The sequence below is a fragment of the Parus major genome, chromosome 7 (assembly GCF_001522545.3).
Source record: "Parus major isolate Abel chromosome 7, Parus_major1.1, whole genome shotgun sequence".
Taxonomy (NCBI): domain Eukaryota; kingdom Metazoa; phylum Chordata; class Aves; order Passeriformes; family Paridae; genus Parus; species Parus major.
Genome location: NC_031776.1, coordinates 37,407,821 through 37,425,399, shown reverse-complemented (window position 1 = coordinate 37,425,399; position 17,579 = coordinate 37,407,821). Strand labels below are relative to the sequence as shown.

The 17,579-nt window shown below is 41.0% G+C and overlaps 1 protein-coding gene across 7 annotated transcripts in view; it reads right to left on the bottom strand.

Annotated features, from left to right (window-relative positions):
• Positions 1-17,579, bottom strand: part of TANC1 (tetratricopeptide repeat, ankyrin repeat and coiled-coil containing 1) — a 60,161-nt gene that overhangs the window by 29,414 nt on the left and 13,168 nt on the right. For 2 of the 7 annotated variants that reach the window (XM_015634146.1, XM_015634148.1), the window contains exons 2-4: positions 16,039-16,113; positions 3,877-4,080; positions 91-192 (exon numbers count right to left, since the gene is read on the bottom strand). In XM_015634146.1, coding sequence (XP_015489632.1) covers positions 91-192; positions 3,877-4,080; positions 16,039-16,099 — 367 coding nt within the window. In that variant the 5' untranslated portion in view covers positions 16,100-16,113. Of the gene's footprint in view, positions 1-90; positions 193-3,876; positions 4,081-10,472; positions 10,576-16,038; positions 16,118-17,579 lie in introns of those variants that run through there. The other 5 variants (XM_015634150.2, XM_015634151.2, XM_015634149.1 and 2 more) reach the window with 5 other exon arrangements.

Below are 17,579 nucleotides of genomic sequence, written 5' to 3'. Positions count from 1 at the left end.
CACACACCCTCACACACCCTCACACACCCTCACACACCCTCACACACCCTCACACACCCTCACACACCCTCACACCCCGCACACACTCACCACTGGCGCTGGGCTCTCCCGGCTCCGGCCGCCTCTGCAGGGCCAGGGCTGCCTCACCCGGCACCCTGGGGCTCTCCACATACTTGGGCTTCCTGACCGAACCTGCAATGGGAACAAGCTGAGCTTATCTAACCCCACACGGACCACGAGCTTCCTATGTCCTGTATCTATTCTCTATGATGTAAAAAAGGCAGAGAAATTACTTCTTACACACACAGCTGCTATCACACAGATCAGCAAGCTGCTGCACTTCCACTCTCGTGAGAAACACACGCTTCAGGCTTTTCAGAACACCAATCTGCTAGAAAACAAACACAATGTATGTGGTGTGTAACCTGCATACATCGTGTCTCCCCCCTCTTCTCAGTGCTGATGTGTAACTCAGGACCTTGGCTCTCAACTGTGCCTCCTCCTGCCCTGCAGTTCCCATGCTAACAGAGCAAAACCCCTTCAGGGAACGCTGCAGAGGGACTGTGGGCCTGATGCCAACTGCCCCACATTGTCCTTGATAAAGGGGCTTTCCCCTTCCTCAGCTCAGGTCTTCAAAAAACATCCTTCTCCTTGGCTCAGAGTTCAAGGGCACACCAGAGCTCTCTCACACTTTGTTTATTAAAACCCCACCCTATTATTTAGGCTGTGGCAGTTCAGCCACATTAAGCATCCCATCCTTCCCTTTGGCAGCAGCCTCAGATGCTACATTAAGTCTCTGAAAACTACATTGCTTTCTCGCTTTCTCCTGAGCACTTTAAGACTCGTGACTGCTTTTAAAGAAAAGCTGCATCTCTCCTCTGCAGCCTCAGGCTCCCAGAGTCCCACTGCCACACAGCTGTGAAGGCCTGGCCACCCCATCACAAGGTAACACACATCATTTCCCCAGAACCATCTGGCCAGACCCATCTGCTGCTCTTTCAGATCCTCACCTACAAGTGCAATATGGGAACACCGTGACAACCTAATTTCTTAGCTAAGAAATACTGGTCAGGAAGTGTCAGTCCTACATGAACACACTTTTCTATCTCTAGTAGAGATTCTTGTGTCCATTTCACTTTTTACACCTACAGCTCCGCACCAACACCAGATGGAGCTCTTCCAATGCTACTGTCAAACAAAAATAAGGGGCACTGCTCCAGGTGAAAAAGCAGCTAAAAATACATTCCTTTGAAACAAAATCACATTCTTTAAGGAGACAATAGTCCACACCTGCATTTGTAAGAAGAAGTATATTCAAACATATCAAAGTTGGGCAACAAAAAGCGCTCATTCTACAAGAACCAAAAAAACCATGTAGCAGTTGTAAAATTAGATCAGCACAGAAAGATCTTCAGGATGTATTTTTAACATTCATACTTTAAAATGTGGAGGAGATCCTTTACTGAATTTTGCTCCTCACAAACTGCTGTGGAAGTGACTTACAGTACTTGCAAACCTGCTATACAACACTACAACAAGTAGAAGAATTCTTGGTAAATTTATTTTCACGCACTAATCTAGAACAGGACACATGAATTAATCCTTGGATGAAAAGGATTAATTTAAATGTGACCTGCATCTGCAGAACAGCAGCTCTTTTCCAGAAGTATAGGATGGCTGAATCAGGTCTGAGGGAAGGTTCATGTGGGACAGGGCTTCAGCAGCAGGGAACAGGAATCTCAGTAAGGGAAAACACAAACCCTGCTGTGCTCTTTGACTGCTCCTTAGTGCCTGAGGCAGAAGTGGCCACTTGCTCTTTAAGAGCTCTAGATGGATTTTTCTTCCAGGAGCTAACCCCAGCCTTTCCTTCACACCCTGCAACATCAGCAGGTGAACAAAACACTGCCACACACACTGACTGCACTGTCTCCTTTTCACAGCTGCCTTTCTCCCTGGTGGACAAACACCACTCCAGTCCATCACTCTGACTTCTCTTCAGTGCCACTCCACACCCACAGTCATTCCTACAGCCTGTTCTAGATGTGTCCTAAACCTAGTGCAGATATTTAAAGTTGGTATCACCAGTTACACCAGTCTCCTCCCAAGGGGGACGAACTACAGATTTATACAATTCCATAACAATACTTTTTTAAAGTCATCTATTGCTTTGCTAGAAATTCTTAATGCTTTTTTGACTGCAGAAGAGCTGATTTATCAAATCATTCCTTTCCCTCTTGACTGCTCTAAGTGGATCTGTAGCTGTGCTGATCCCAGGGACTGCCCAATGCAGGACCTTGGAGCTAGGACAGCTTAGTGCTGGCAGGAGGAACAGTCCCCAGGGCTCCCAAGGGTAGGGCACAGAACCACAGCCTGGGATGAAACCAGTTCTCTGACCTAGCCTAGTCTCAAGAAATAGGTATGAAGATTAATTTGCTTATTAATTAGAAATTGTAATTGAAGTTTAATTTCAAAACTTATTAAAGTTCTGTTGTACATGAATGCAAGACTCTCCCAGCAGTGACCTCTGGCATTCACTGATGGAAATTTATTTCCAAGGAAACCTTTCTCTGTTAAAGCATTATTGTATCACTAATGCAAGGAAAGCAGCAAATCATTATTTCAAGTGAAGCAGCAGCATCTTTCATTCATATCTTAAACTCCACAATCCATTTTTTTGGAACATCCCTTATAAATCAGTATTTTCATTCTTTTAGTTGAGCCTCCTATATCAGACTACAATCAACTATTACCCCTTTAAGATAACAAATACTGGTTTAGCTGCACACCTGTAAGAAAACCAAACCAAACAATGTTCATTCTAGCTATGCAGTAGAAGAAAGATCCTGAAAGATCTGTAACTTGCTGTCATGCTAGCAAAACAGAGAGCTTTGAAATCAGGACATCAGTATAATCTTGTTACTACCCTTGCCCCAGATACTAGACAGCTAATTTATTAAATCATCTTCCATTAGCTAGAGTTTGGTGAAAGTCAAAGGAATAGCACAATGTTTGTCAGCCTCCTATCACCTGGTTAGGTCTTTGTACAAAATAATGATTTGTACAAAATAATAATGCATAAATGCCAATAAATTCCCAGCATTGTAGAATCTTAGGGAATCTTTTCCCTTGGCTGTGGGTCACAGTGGAATGACTTTGTAGCTCTGTGAATACGGCTCTTCAGTCACGACTCATCAACTGTTCAGCACTCTCTGTGCTGACAAAGCCCAGCTTTTGACACTCTGTTCCCAGACCTTATAAACTCAAACCTGTTGAGTGTCTCCACAGACAACAGGAACATGGACAGTTTCACTTGTCTCTTCTGCCTCGACCCAAGTGAACCCGAGCGATGCCGGTGTGCTGGAATGACTTCTATGTGCAGAATGCTGATAAAAGGAGCCCCATATTTAGCCTGGCTCCCACTCCAGTGGGTAAGCACCACTGAGGACACAACCACTGAAAACTAACAACCTTCTTGTCATTTCCACAGCGATTTATCTATTAATACATTTGTACATGGAGATACAAGTAAAATAAATGACCTGTAAAGCCACGAACACCACTCACTCTTACACTAACACATTCACAAAGGCTTTTGCAGCAGTCCTCTGCCTGACAAAATAACCATAAATAACCAGGTTTAATCATATTCAGATGCCTCAATATCAGTATCCACAATACCAAATAGAATAATCTTCTGTCACATGAAATAATACATTCTATTTAATAACCAATTAGTTTTTTAACCTGGAAACATGCACTGCTCTCATTCTTGTTGCAAAAGTTTAATATGATTTTACTATGTTATTTTATGCAACATTTATCAATAACTGAGTTAACACATTACAAAGATTTTAGTTTCTCATTATTTCATCTTACCTGGAGACTTCTTGTTTGCTCTTGTCTGCATCAGATAGGACTGGCGTGGCAGCAGAGGCGAGGACGGCAGTGACATTGAGACTCCTTTGGCCAAGTTGGTTCTGTAAGTGTCCTGGGAGCCTGGCTGCTCGCCAGTGGGCAAATCTGCATTGTGGCCAGATGTTGCTGTAACCTGTGAGGCATTCTCTGGGCAGCAGTCACCTGCTAAAAATAAAATTTTGTCATCTATTAGGTGATGTACCAAAATAAACAGCCTAGAGTTGCACTGAAATGTAAGTATTTAACACAAGAAAACATTTGCCAGCAACAATTGAGCATGACTACGGTGCCACCTCCACTGCAGAATCCAGACAACCACTGGGAAAATGTAAATACACAAGTAAGCAACATTTTAATTTAATGTAATGAAGAGAAAAAGGAGGAGCACTTTTCAGCTTTTCATCCTTAGGGTTAACATCAAGTTTCCTATGAAGATAAAAATATTTCTTGAACTAAAAAGGTGTTCTAGCATCACTGTATTAGCATGAGAGCCAGGACCACCTGAAATACTGTTTACTGAACTAGTTAAAGGAGGCTTGGGTTACTCCTTACATGTAATGAGAAGGTAGATTACTAATAGATAATACAGAGATGGAAAGTCTAACATTTGTTTTTTCACTTTCAGTGCTAATAGAGGCACTAAGGATTTTCTTTCTCTGTTCTTTTGAAAATTAAACTTCTACAACAGCTGACTCAAACACAGATTTAATATTGGTGATGCTATTCTTTGTTTTTCAATACAGAATACGTGAGTTTGCTTCAAAAGGTGTTGGAAAACACAGAATAGTAATGCAACTAAATATAACTAAAAAATACTGTAATTCCTGTTAACAGCTTTTTACTAGACACATATCCAGATTGCAGCTTGGAATTTGTAAGTATTCCAGGAGCAATGCTTATGTGTGGGGGTTCAAAAGGGTTGACACATCCCACCTGCAATTCCTTTATTTCTATTTTCCCTTTTATGATGGCACAATCTATGTCATTCATTGTCTTCTTAGTAAACTTTTGAATTTTGAATTAAAATACAGAAGAAATATCCTTCTCTATTGTACATGAAACATTGCAACATAGAAGAGAGCTGGATGGAGCTAAGTAGCTCTTATCAGTGAGTTTAGAGTATTTGATCATGACAGTAACAGGAAAGGTATTTTACAGTCAATATACAGAGACACTACTGCATCTTAGCAATTTTTATTCCAGCAGTACTCTGGTTTTTGTTTTTCTTGAGGCTGTGGGGAGCAGCCTTCCATGACTCAGATTCTGAGAGCAGTATGACTTAAAAGACAAAAATCTAAAATGTGTACCGCAGAAATTCCCCTTTTCAAACATTTCAATTCCTAATTTTACAATAAGCCTTTGAACAACATTACCACCCACATCCCTATGGTGTTCAGACATAACAGCTCCTTGGAGCAAAACCCACACCTTGATAAAATCCAACTGTACTGACTTCAGCCTAAGGGTGTTGTATCCTCAGTGCTGGTGAATGTGTTTGAACAGTGTGTGCTCTGCTGAAGCAGGGAAACTCCTGCATTAAGTGCAGAACAGTTATGGTACTATGGAATAGCAGTCACCTGTTAGACAAATATCATTCCAAGAAAGGAAAAACAGCACCCTGCTCCTCCAGGCCCTTTCTACAAAGCTGTTAACTCAAGGTAACAGATCAACACCAACCTGGGAGCTCAGAAACAATGCACAACAGAACAGCAGGGAAGCACCAGAGCACATACAGCAGAATCCCTGGAATGCTGCCCAGAACAGGCACAGACCAGCTCTTCCCAAAACTCCCCGATGGCCCAAGAGCAGCTCCAGTCAAAGCCTGGCACAGCCCCCATCCCTCACTGTGCTGGCCAAGGCTCCCTTCACTCAGCAGGAAGGGACAGGGCACAGCACACCCAGAACAGGCTCAGGACACCCAGAACAGGGCACGGGACACCCGGGACAGGGCACGGGACAGGGCACGGGACAGGGCACGGGACAGGGCACGGGACAGGGCACGGGACAGGGCACGGGACAGGGCACGGGACACCCAGAACAGGGCACGGGACACCCAGGACAGGGCACGGGACACGCAGGACAGGGCACGGGACACGCAGGACAGGGCACGGGACACGCAGGACAGGGCACGGGACACGCAGGACAGGGCACGGGACACGCAGGACAGGCAGGACACGGGACACGCAGGACAGGACACGCAGGACAGGACACGCAGGACAGGACACGCAGGACAGGACACGCAGGACAGGACACGCAGGACAGGGGCAGGACATGCTGCCCAGACTCCCCCAGGGACACTGCAGTGTCCCTGCCTTAGGGAGTGTCCTGGCCCTGCAGTGAGAGCCGAGGCTGTGGCACCTCAGACAGACCCACGGACAGCACTGTGCCCCTGCGCTGCAGAGTCCACACCCGCACCAGGAACCTCATGGAAGGCTGCCTCCAGTTCAATTACATGTGGGATACTGAGGGCTGCCAAGCTTTTTACATGCTTACATCATCCTTTCCTAAGTCTCTGAATCTATCCTGTAGATTTTATTTATTCTAATCCTGCACTTTCTACTTTGTGTAAACGGGACTGATGAACTGATCTCCACATTTCATCCAAATAATAGGAAAATTTCCATAACGTATGTGGCTCTGTACATGATAAGACAAACCCAAAATTACCAAGCTCATGGGATCCACCTGGTAATAGATTTTGCTTCCCACACAGCAATTTAACATTAGGGAAACAACACTAGAAAAATGCATGAGAAATACATGTCAAAATCTAATTTGTTACAATGCCCAGATACTAGCAGATGCCACACAAACACAAAACCCCAATAACTTAAAGGTTAGTAATTTAAAATATTTTAACTACCAGAACCATACTTTAAAATTACATGACATTGCCTGATATCTAGCAGAGCATAAACCAGGCTGTGTCAGTTCTGGAGTGGAAGGAAGATGACCTTTCACAAGTTTGTCAGTGTAAAAAAAGAACACATAAGGAAAAGTCCTGAGGTCCTGTGAAACCCCACTTTCATTTTCTTTAAAACCTCTGAGCTGTATATTTTCCACTGCCAAGCAGCCTCTGGACAAAAACCTTTCGTAAGCATCAATCAACACTGGAGTTCTTACTCAGTGGTCAATATAACCACAGAAAACTGAAAAGTTTTAAAAACCACAGGCAAAAAGCTTGGAGAATGAAAACCAAATCCCATTTTAGCTGCACCTAAGGATGCAACTGAACGGCATAATCTGATTAACAAACTACTTTTCTTTTCCTTTAGATACAAAAATATACAAGGACAATTGACTACAGTAATGATTTTGTAGAGCTTAATATTCTAAAAGAGAGCTTGAACTTTAAGATCAAACTAATCCTATTGAACAGGGAAGATAACTAAAATGGAAACCTTCACACCTGTCTATATCAGTATTAAACATAATAAAATGCATCTAATTCTTCATTCTATATAAGCTGCTTAGAAACCAGAAGAATGCCTCCTACATTACCAAAGTACGTGTAAACCAAGTTTGATGCAGATGTGAGAATCCAGATCATTTTTTAACGTGAAGGAATAGGACCACTACCTTTACAACAGTGAGAGCTAAACCAACAAACATGCAGCCTCTGATCCTGGATATTGAGAGCACCTGCAGAGAAAACTATGTTCCTATGTTCCTCAACAGCCCCTTCTGGGATAGCCTGGTTTGTCTTTCTTATCATTAACCTTTCTACTAAAGTGAAAGAAGACTCTCAACCCATTTAAGAAAATATCTGATATAAAATTGTGCTACAACAGAAGAAATCTGTAGTTCTGCTTTAGATGCTTTAAAAAGAAAAAGAATGCAGGATGCTGTTGCTGACCAAGGCTCTGTGTGAGCCCCACGGAGTGAAAGCCACCACCACACCCAACACTCTGGTGTCACTGCACGTTACCACTGCCAGTCAAAGCTCACTCTGCTTCACAGGACATGTTCCAGCCTAACAATATTAAGAAAAGATGCGACCTTCCAGACAAGTTCAGAAGGAAACTATATGTGGGAAAAAGAAAACAGCTGTAAATACAAGGAAAGCCACCCAACCTGGAAAGCCCCTTCCAGAACAAGGCATCTCTATGTCTAAGCAGTAAGAAACTGTTGAAGGATTACCAAAACCAGTAGGTTTGATATTCTTTCAATAGAACTGACAGGCAAGTACACAGAACTCTGTAATATGGCTCAGTGACAGAGTATAAGGTGCTTCATTTTTACTGTAACACATTAAGCACTGCCCTTGAAGGGCTGTGTCTTTCAAAATTGGAATGTTTACATGTGTCTGTGTGTGTGTGAGTGTGTGCTTGTACACACAGACAGCCCAGCTCTGGGAAAGGGCAATCCAGGAGATCCAGGAGGCTTGGGGAGTCCAGTGTCCCAGTCTGTCCAGACAGGACAAGGCCAGCCAGTGACACTACTGCCAACACTGACAGGAGCTGCAGAACCATTCCTGCCAAGTGGAGCCATCCATAGCCAGCCTTCTGGGACAGGACACAGGCTGCTGGCATGGAAAACCCAGGCATGAGGGGAGAGCAGCATTTAATTCTTTTACTCTCAAGACCCTGGGAAGACCAGAAAAAGAGAGAAACTAGCATGGAATGGGAAGAAAATGCATTATGGCCTGAGTAAAGGAAGCAGTGATGTGCACTGAGTGAGAAATGACCCAGGAAAAATTAGAATAAATGGTTTAAATGGCCAACCTTTGACAATTCTGCTCGTACTTGACATTACTTGCTCAGTTTCTGACGTTTATTTCTGCACCCTGAATTACTTTATCGGTACACAAAATATTAATGTTCTCCTGTAGCTCTTAAAAAACAAGCAATTTTTACAGAAAACAGTGAAAAATAGAGGTGATTCAGACCACCAAAGTAATTTGCATATGTGCTTCAAGGGCGGGATTTTTTTTGAGTGGGGTGTTTCTACGCACATGGAATACATCACTGGAATTAGTTTCTAAAAAGACATTCACCACATTATATACTCTGTGCTCAGCAGAAAAGCTTAAGCTCTTAAATAACTGACAAGAGCAGCTGAAAGTGGGCAAAGCAACACAAGATAATCAAAACCAGCTCCATAATTTAAGCATGAAACAATGCTTCTTCTGTTACAAGATATTTTTAGAGTAACAACAAAAAGTCAAACTGAAACTTAGAAGTATTCCATTCCAAGTTCAATGTTCCAGACAGTGAATGTGTACTTTATGTACCACAAATGCCCTTTGCTCTTAGAATTCAAAGCCTAATATCACAGAGCGTTTGGACGAAAAAAGACAATTGAATGTACATATTTAGATTTAAAAAGGCAAACTTATTTTATTTAATGGCCTTTCAGTTTTCCAGAATGGTACCTGAAGCCTTGATGCTCTCAGCTGTGTTCAGAATGTATTAGTAAGAAATGCTGAATGAGATGTAATGCAAGACAGGGGTGTTAAAACCTGCATTTAGCTGACCACTGTCAGCTGAGAATCAAACCTTTACTGTTACATGCAAGTAATTCTTAAAATTCAGTTTTAAGATAAATATTAACTAGGTCTGGCGTCTGGGTCTTAGGAAAAGTCTTCTGGTCTTAAGAAAAGACTAGGTTTTTCTGGGCAGCAACTTCACTTCTCTTTTGAGAGTAGCAATTTAGTTGTCGCTAGCAATAAAACAATAAGTAAATAATACCCCCACCCCCCAAACAAAGAAACAAAACAAAGAAACAAAAAACCTCCAAACCCAGTGGCAGTGAATTTCAGCCCATTTCTGTTGATCATTCCAAGCACTGCCCTAGAGCTGCACGTCAGGCTTGTAACAGGGGCTGAGAGGGAGAAAGTGAAACAGTGACAGTGGAACTTTACATGAGCTATAACAGCTCTTGCCTTCCAAAGTCATTATACTTATGCAAAAGAGTATTAAGAATAATCTCAATTTCTAAATTGTAACTGATGATTTGAATAAAAAAGAGGCAATTCTGAATTCACAGATTTCATCCAACTTGTTCACTATACAATATTCCTAAAGGGAAAAGCAGGCAAACAAAAGGAACTAAGGATATGCCAATCTACAGTGGAACATAATGCAGAAATAAAGCCTCCACTCTATACAAACATTCAAAAGTCTGTACACTCATATTTGAGTCAAAGACACTTACATGAAGATAATACAAGAAGGAAACTAATGCAAATGCAAGCTAAGTCTCAAAGAGTATTGTAAAAATTTAAGTCTGATCTACCAGATCTGAATCAAAGACAAAAGAAACACTTATTAATAAGAATCCCTTTTACAGACCAAAAAAAAATAAAAATCAAAATATGCAGGCAATCACTGCAAGTCTGATGTATACAAATCCACAAGTACTTCAATAACTTTTATTTCAGAAATCAAAACCATCCATCCTGTTTCTCCAGATTCTCTGTCTTTAAAGCACTACATTGCTACATTCTAAACATTATCTTTTTGTTGACATAATAATACGTCCCTTGTTATTTGACCACTACTATTAATATCTAACAAGCCTTGAAGCTACAAAACCTAAAAGTCCCAACTACTTACCACACTGAATTTCTACTGACATCAATGAAGTTTCCAGGCATACCATGTACTACATTTGATGTTCAGCTTCTGATGGGATTTAGTGCAGGAAGAACACTGCAAACTAAGCACAATACTGCCATTATTCATGTTCCTTCAGGCCTGATATTGGGTCAACAGAACGACAATGCTCATGCTACTACAAAGGCATCTGAAATAACTGAGTATATACTGTAGAAACTTAATATACAGGATTTTATTTTCTTTTTAAATTGAAATATGTTACATGTATTTTATACTGAATGAGCTTTTGTTTAGTAAGTTGAAAAAAAAAGCAGATTCTCAAATGCAGGCAAGTTGCTGACTTTGGGACAGTTAAAGAAAACAAATGTAATTATATACTGGAAAGCAGCTGGCAGTACAGAAACCCAACAGGAAATACTAATACAAGCTTATCTCCAAAACACTTTTAAGCATTTAAGAATGAGTAGCTCTGTAGAATTTCTAAACCAATCATAACTAAGAAGTATTTTTTGTTTATATTCTGAAGCTTATTATGTATATTCTTTATACATAATAATGTGGTGATAACACATCATCATAGGCATAGACAGGACTCACAGGTAACCTGGTAGAACTTGAACAACAGTCTTCTGGCTCTGATTGTTTGAACTGTGTCACTAACACACAAAATTTCTATGCTATATTAAAATAAAAACAGCCAGATGCTTTCAGCTGAGGCTAGAGGCAGAAGATATCCTTGTGGTTACAGAAGTCAAGTTAAAAAACTCAAGGAAATAAAACTGGACAACAAGTACCCCTCAACTATGAGAACACAGGAGAGAGAGCAGAAACACACAGTTCTGTGGCAGGTAGAAAGAAACACGGGGCAGAAATAGACAAAGAGCTGAGATTACCTTCTATCTAGAATATAACATCCATTATAAATCTAGAAAATAACATCCATTAACAAAGTAAAGCAAAAGACAAAGAGCAAGGAAGGAGAACCTGTGCCCTCAGCAGAGGTCACAGGATGAGACAGCTCTGCCAAGTCCCACTGGAGAGACCCCTCCCCAGGAATCTCCAGAGGACTTGGAAACTTTGGAAGAGTTTAAAGAGATAATATTTATTTGATGACAATAAGCTAACAAAAAGGAGCAAGCACCACTTTTTACTTTGCTTCTGAGACTGACTAAAAACCTTGAGAAATAAGGGGAAACTGAGGGAGTAACTGCTGTACATTTCCAGCTCAACACAAGTGAGACACATAAACACACCAATTACTTTCTGGGACACAAAAATTAATCTTCCTGCTTGGTTTCAAACATTCCCCAAATAGTTTTCTGTTACTTTAAGGTTACAGGTGCAGACTGCGGGGTTTTTTTCCCCTCAGGTTCTGTCCTTTAGCAAGTGTGTACATCACTAATGCAGGGAAGGACAAGAGAAAAGAAAAATCAACTTATAGTTATCTCTATTGTATGGAAATAACTATGTCTGAAGAGCTGTAAAGACAGGTTTCTTCATGCTGCAGAAAACCAGAAAAAATCTGGATGCAGAAATAGTTGTATGTCCCTTTGAAAATCAGGCTTTTTGATATTGTTTTCATAATTGCTAGCCACTTTCCCAGGAAAGTAACTATAAACATAGATGTTTATACATTCCATTAAAGATATACCTTTTAATGGATGTCTCTCACGGCCAGTGTGGTTGGGTAGGTGGTAACCTGACTATCCAATCCCTGGTGGTTATTGAAAATCTATAAATATTGAAAGAACAAATAAACCTTCTTCTTCCATCACACTTCAAGCTGTGTCTGTGTGAATCATTTCGTGTCTGACAGTGACAGTCGTGTGTCTGGGTAAAAAAACTGGTTTGTTTGAAATTCTGTTCATTTGGCACATCTGTTTACCTAAGTAGGATACCTACCACCTTGTCTTCAGATCTACATTTAGAAATAACTTCCCTAAGTTTTGCTTGTAAAAACTGTTCTACACATAACTTGCTGCCAGCACAGCAGTTTTTTCACCCGTGTTCATATATGTTTGCACAAACTGGTAATTACATATGTACATGTGTAAACAGCACATATGCTGTTTAAACTAAACAAAATTTAACGAAATTTAAAAAAAATAATTTTTCTTCATTTAGATTTTATCTAATTCTACAACAGCCACCTACCTACCTCTCAATGCTTCCCAGCCACATCTAAATAAACCTGTTTTAACAAAACAATTGTAGAAGAACTTCTACTGAAGCAACTGCAGGGTCTGAGCCCAGCTATGTATCTCTAATAGCTGCTTTTGGTGCTGCCTGAGGCATTCTTTTTCCAGAAGTGACATTCCCACGTGACAGCCTTCCACCTGATCAAGGCAGAAGTTATCTCTACAAAGATATTCTACCACTCATCAGCAGAGCACTTCGGTCTCTCTCATAGCATCAACACTAGTTCTTGCAAACCGCTTTTTCAAGATAACCCTGAATTTAAGAATCTATTAAAACCTGCAATCAACATTCCCAGCAGCTAGATTTCAAAATGTTATGCACAGCTTCAGCTCTTAAGCCTTTATGTCAGAGAAAATGACAAATTCTAATATTAAAATCCACACAAGCTACTGCTAGAAAAAGTACTAATTTCTTTTTGTCCTTTAACCCTTTCACACTTTTCAGTATTACAGCTGTGCCTGCCTTCAATCCAGAAAAAAACACCAGGATTCCTACTCGCACTAGTTCCACAAGCCTACCAGCTGTCAAACCCATAAAATAGAGTTAACACACAAACAGGAAGTTCTATTCAGTCAAACAGGAATCATCCCACTCAGCTCTAAATGACGCAGACTTCCAGGCGTTCCTTTCATGCAGCCCTTGGGACAACTGGGGTTACTTCAGTTGAAGAATGAGCTGTTGCAGTTTAGCCTAAACCCCTTCAGTTTTACTCCAAATGGTCACAATGTGGTCAAGGCGCAGCTGCAACTCATCACCCCATGTCCCTCCTACACGGGCTGGGCTGCCCACTATGACCCACGGAGATTTTACTGCCTTCCAGCTCCTCAGCATCACTCCTAAACCACGAATACACTGAAAAAAGAACATGCAGTCTTCCCAGCTGTGTTCAGGGTGGCCTTACTGAGATGTGCTGTCTTCTTCCTCCCGCACTTGGAGGCTCTGAAAAACCTAAAATCTTTTTTCAAAACTTGGTAAGCAAAAAATTCGAGCCCATGTGCCCACACAGCTGAGGGAAACATCTAAATTTACTGCTGCATTCCTCTCTGCAATGGTCTGAAGAATGGTCATGGCCACGTTAACAATCTCACCTCTCCAGTCCACTCCCATCGCTGAGGGGCATTTCTGCTCTCTTCAGAGAGAAGGAAATTTTAAGCTGTTGTTGCTATTCCATATCCAAAGGGCCACGAAGTGGGAAAACTCTACAGTCAAACAAACCCTTCAGGTTTCTCTCTGTTTTCAGTTTACAGACCAGGGAGATGAGCAAGCAAAAATAAACTCTACAAAGACCAATGTTCTTTGCCTTGCTTCACATTTTTTCTAGAAGTGGAGGAATGTCTTAGAGCTGAAATAATTGGAATGTCCTCTGGAATAGCAGGGAAAGCTAATTAACTGGACATAAGTCCTGTTTATAAGTTTATATACCTGTTAATATACCAGGCAAGTCCTGGTATAACACAGAACAGAATAAAATACACACATCTCTCTTCAAACTTTTCAAATACAAAAAAAGTGAAAATCTCTGAAATAAAATGTATAAATTATTTACTTTCCTTTAAAAAGCTGCTCCTGAACTTCTGCTTGCTCTACCTCTCACCAGTCAGGCATTACTCACCAATTTTTCCCAATGCTTAGTTTCCATAACATCTAATTAATACATGAAACTCTAGAGCCCTTCTTAAAAAACAACAAAATCCCAAACAAATAAACATACCCACCAAACCAAAAATTAAACCAAAAAACTTCCCACGCTCTAACTCTTCCCTTGCTGGTCAGAAATACAGCAGCATTGTATTTGCAAAAACAGAGAGAAATCTTCTTTTGCACACATTAATACAGACAGATGTCACGAGAGCCTAAAATAAAAAGCCATGCTTTCCAACCCACAGGAAAAAGGTTTTTCCAAGCTTCACATTTTAATCAAAGCCTGGTCAGGGCTCCATTCTAACCAGACTGATTTTTCTTTTGTGCCAAAATCAACTTCCATCTAGTATTTTAACAAAAAATGTACCAGTGAAAGCCTCACCACAGGAATCTTTAGCCCACTCTGTTTAAACAACCCCAGCTGGTAACTTCAAGTCAGCAGCACACACAAAATGAACAGGATCCCTTTCGTCTTGCTCTGCCATCCTTTCTGTACATCTCTGATCTAGTGTTGATGTTTTTCCTAGTCAGCATAGCTCCTACCATTCAATCATTTAGAAAGGAACTGTGGCAGAGTGCAAACTTCACAAGACCACAGAAATTTCCTGAAGAACAATACATTACCTGCCAGATGAACTCAGAACCAGTTTTTGCAAAATAACAGTGAAAATACCCTCCCCCCTTGTCAGACTCAGTGTAACTGTATAGTTTTAAAAGCTGCAATTCAAGACACATATATAACTTGCTTTCCAAGCAAACAGGACTGTGTTCTTTTAAAAGTTCCAATAAACAAGGATGTGGCAGCTTTATTATGCTCTGTTCCTTATACATTTAAGAAATATTCAGATTTATTTGTATTTTACTCTGGGAGTAAGAAGTTCATGTTGCCAAAGAGCATGAATTTACTCTTATGGATAATTTAGGATTCAAACTCATCAGAAAATCAGAAATGTTAGTCTACATTAATGTAACTTGGAAAACCAGTAACTTTGACTCAGGTCCTGAGCTTGCCAGCCACTGCAGCAAAGACTTCAGCATGCCTGGCACAGAGCAGGCAGCTTCACACCAGTCACCAACACCTGCACATCTACAGCTACTGCTCCTCCTCAACAAGCATTGCTGGGCCTTCTCTGCCCTTGAAAATAGCAATGAGAACTCTTAGTTACCACCCTTCTTCCTGGAAGGTAATGCAGGTAAGTTTACGGTTATTTAATGCAGGTAAATTTATGGTTAATAGTAAAATGAGTTTTATTTAAAGTAACATTTGTTGACAGTGATTACTTTTACCTTCAAAAAATCTCTTGTGGAAGCACAAACTAGAACATAAGAGAAACCTGATAACCAGCTCAAGAACTTTTCACTAATTCAGTATTTTTTTTCCAAAAGCCACAGATAAAAATTCTGTTGCCCATAATACATAACCAGGGTAAGCAGTTTAAAGTGCATTTCTGTAGCTGAGGGCTCGGCAGGTCGGGCCCTGGGCTGTGTGAGCTGGCTGCACAGCACACACAACCTGTTCTCAGTACTTGCAGGACAAGAAGCACCACCAGCTGCCCACTGCAGATGCAGGAACAAGTGCACTGGAGCCTTCCTGAGGACCTGCAGCTCCTGCTCCCCAGGCAGCAGCAGGGGAGGTGGGCAGGGAGCTGCCCCTGTGACAGGCAGCCCTGGGTTTGCAGTGCTTCACTCATTGGGGTATAAAACATTGCAGTAATATTCATACCTGGGTCTTTCTTGGTCCCTTTGCCACCCTCTCGGCTCTTTTTCAGAACGGCCTTTAACATTCTAAATGTTGCTCCTAGAGAATAATGGAGAGAAACAAAAATAATGCAATGTCCATCCACACAAGTCAAAAAATAGACAGGATCAATACAAATAAAACAGTGAGGTAATTGCAAGGAGATTTTTGGTAGTCACATTTATTTCTTACAGCATCACTTGGTTAAGCAAAGTACTGATGCACAAGGAATGTTTCAATACTTGAACTAAGCAACTAAGAATTTGCTGTCTTCTGGTACAGAAAAATAATGCAGCATTCTCCACATTCCACATCCATTGCAGTTAAAGGGCTAAACCTGAGTAAGTTGCTGTAAGACACTCCAGCAAAAATAAACTAAAATCAAGCTCAAACTCCTGACTGGAGTTCAGCAGCCTGGTGTCAGTTGGGAATGCCAACTGCAGGAGTGTAGAGCAGGGATAACAGCAGGACGTGGTACCACCCCCCAATCTGTGCCCACACACAGCACACAGGGGAAACTGAGCAACAAACTCCTCCATCCCCACAAGGCTTTAACACTTAACCTCAAGTAAGCACCAGCTGCAGATTTCGGAGCATGTATGAAGAGTAAGAAGTAAAAGTATGAAGTAAAAGAAAAATAAATTTGGGCTGATAAACCTGATAGACAGTTCTTTCACTCAGTAACTTCAGTTACAGAGCAAGGAAAACAGAATTTAAGGAATTATGAAGAGCACTTCTTTGTCAAAAAGCTCTCTAGGAGCGCCTGTGAATTGTAATTTCATTTGTTTTCTCTATTGAAAAATTCAAAAGGTGGGAAGAAAGTAATCTAACTATGAGGTAGCCATGTGTACATGTCTGTGTAACAGACTGCCAGGAACCCCACATGAAATCAACAGCAAAAGCAAAAGCCTTCCATCCAAAAACTATGGATTCCGCAGAAAGTTCTCTTCATTTGATAAAATGAAGCCGAGAAAGAGAAACCAGTACAACAGAATTCTTCAGACACCGACCGGCACCGGCCCCGCAGCACTGACTGACACCGACCGACACCGCTACCAGGGCCAACACGTCCTGCAACACCTTCAGCTGCTTCCCAAAGGATGGAAATTCATCAGCCCTCTCCAATTTCAGCATCAAAAAAATTGAAAAAGCTCACAAACACACCCCCAAAACTGGATCATCTAACCAAATAATGAAATACACTAAAAGGAAGCAAATTATGATTACTTACTGGATACAAAGCAAAATAAATGTTATCAAAATAAGCGTACAAAACCATCCACCATGTCAGCCTGAATTACGCAATGGTAGCACCTGAAGCTGTCAATGAAATTCAGAATCTAGGAAAGGTATTTTACCTAGAGTAGAGTGGCAGGCAGAAGAAAAAAAAGGAAGACCTGAGAAGTCATATTTTATATTTAACTTTCTTATTTTGCAAATACGACAAGTATGAATTTTCTACTAACCAGAACAGACAGGCTTGATATAGAACTGAAACTCTATAGTACATGTCATTCCTATTCTTA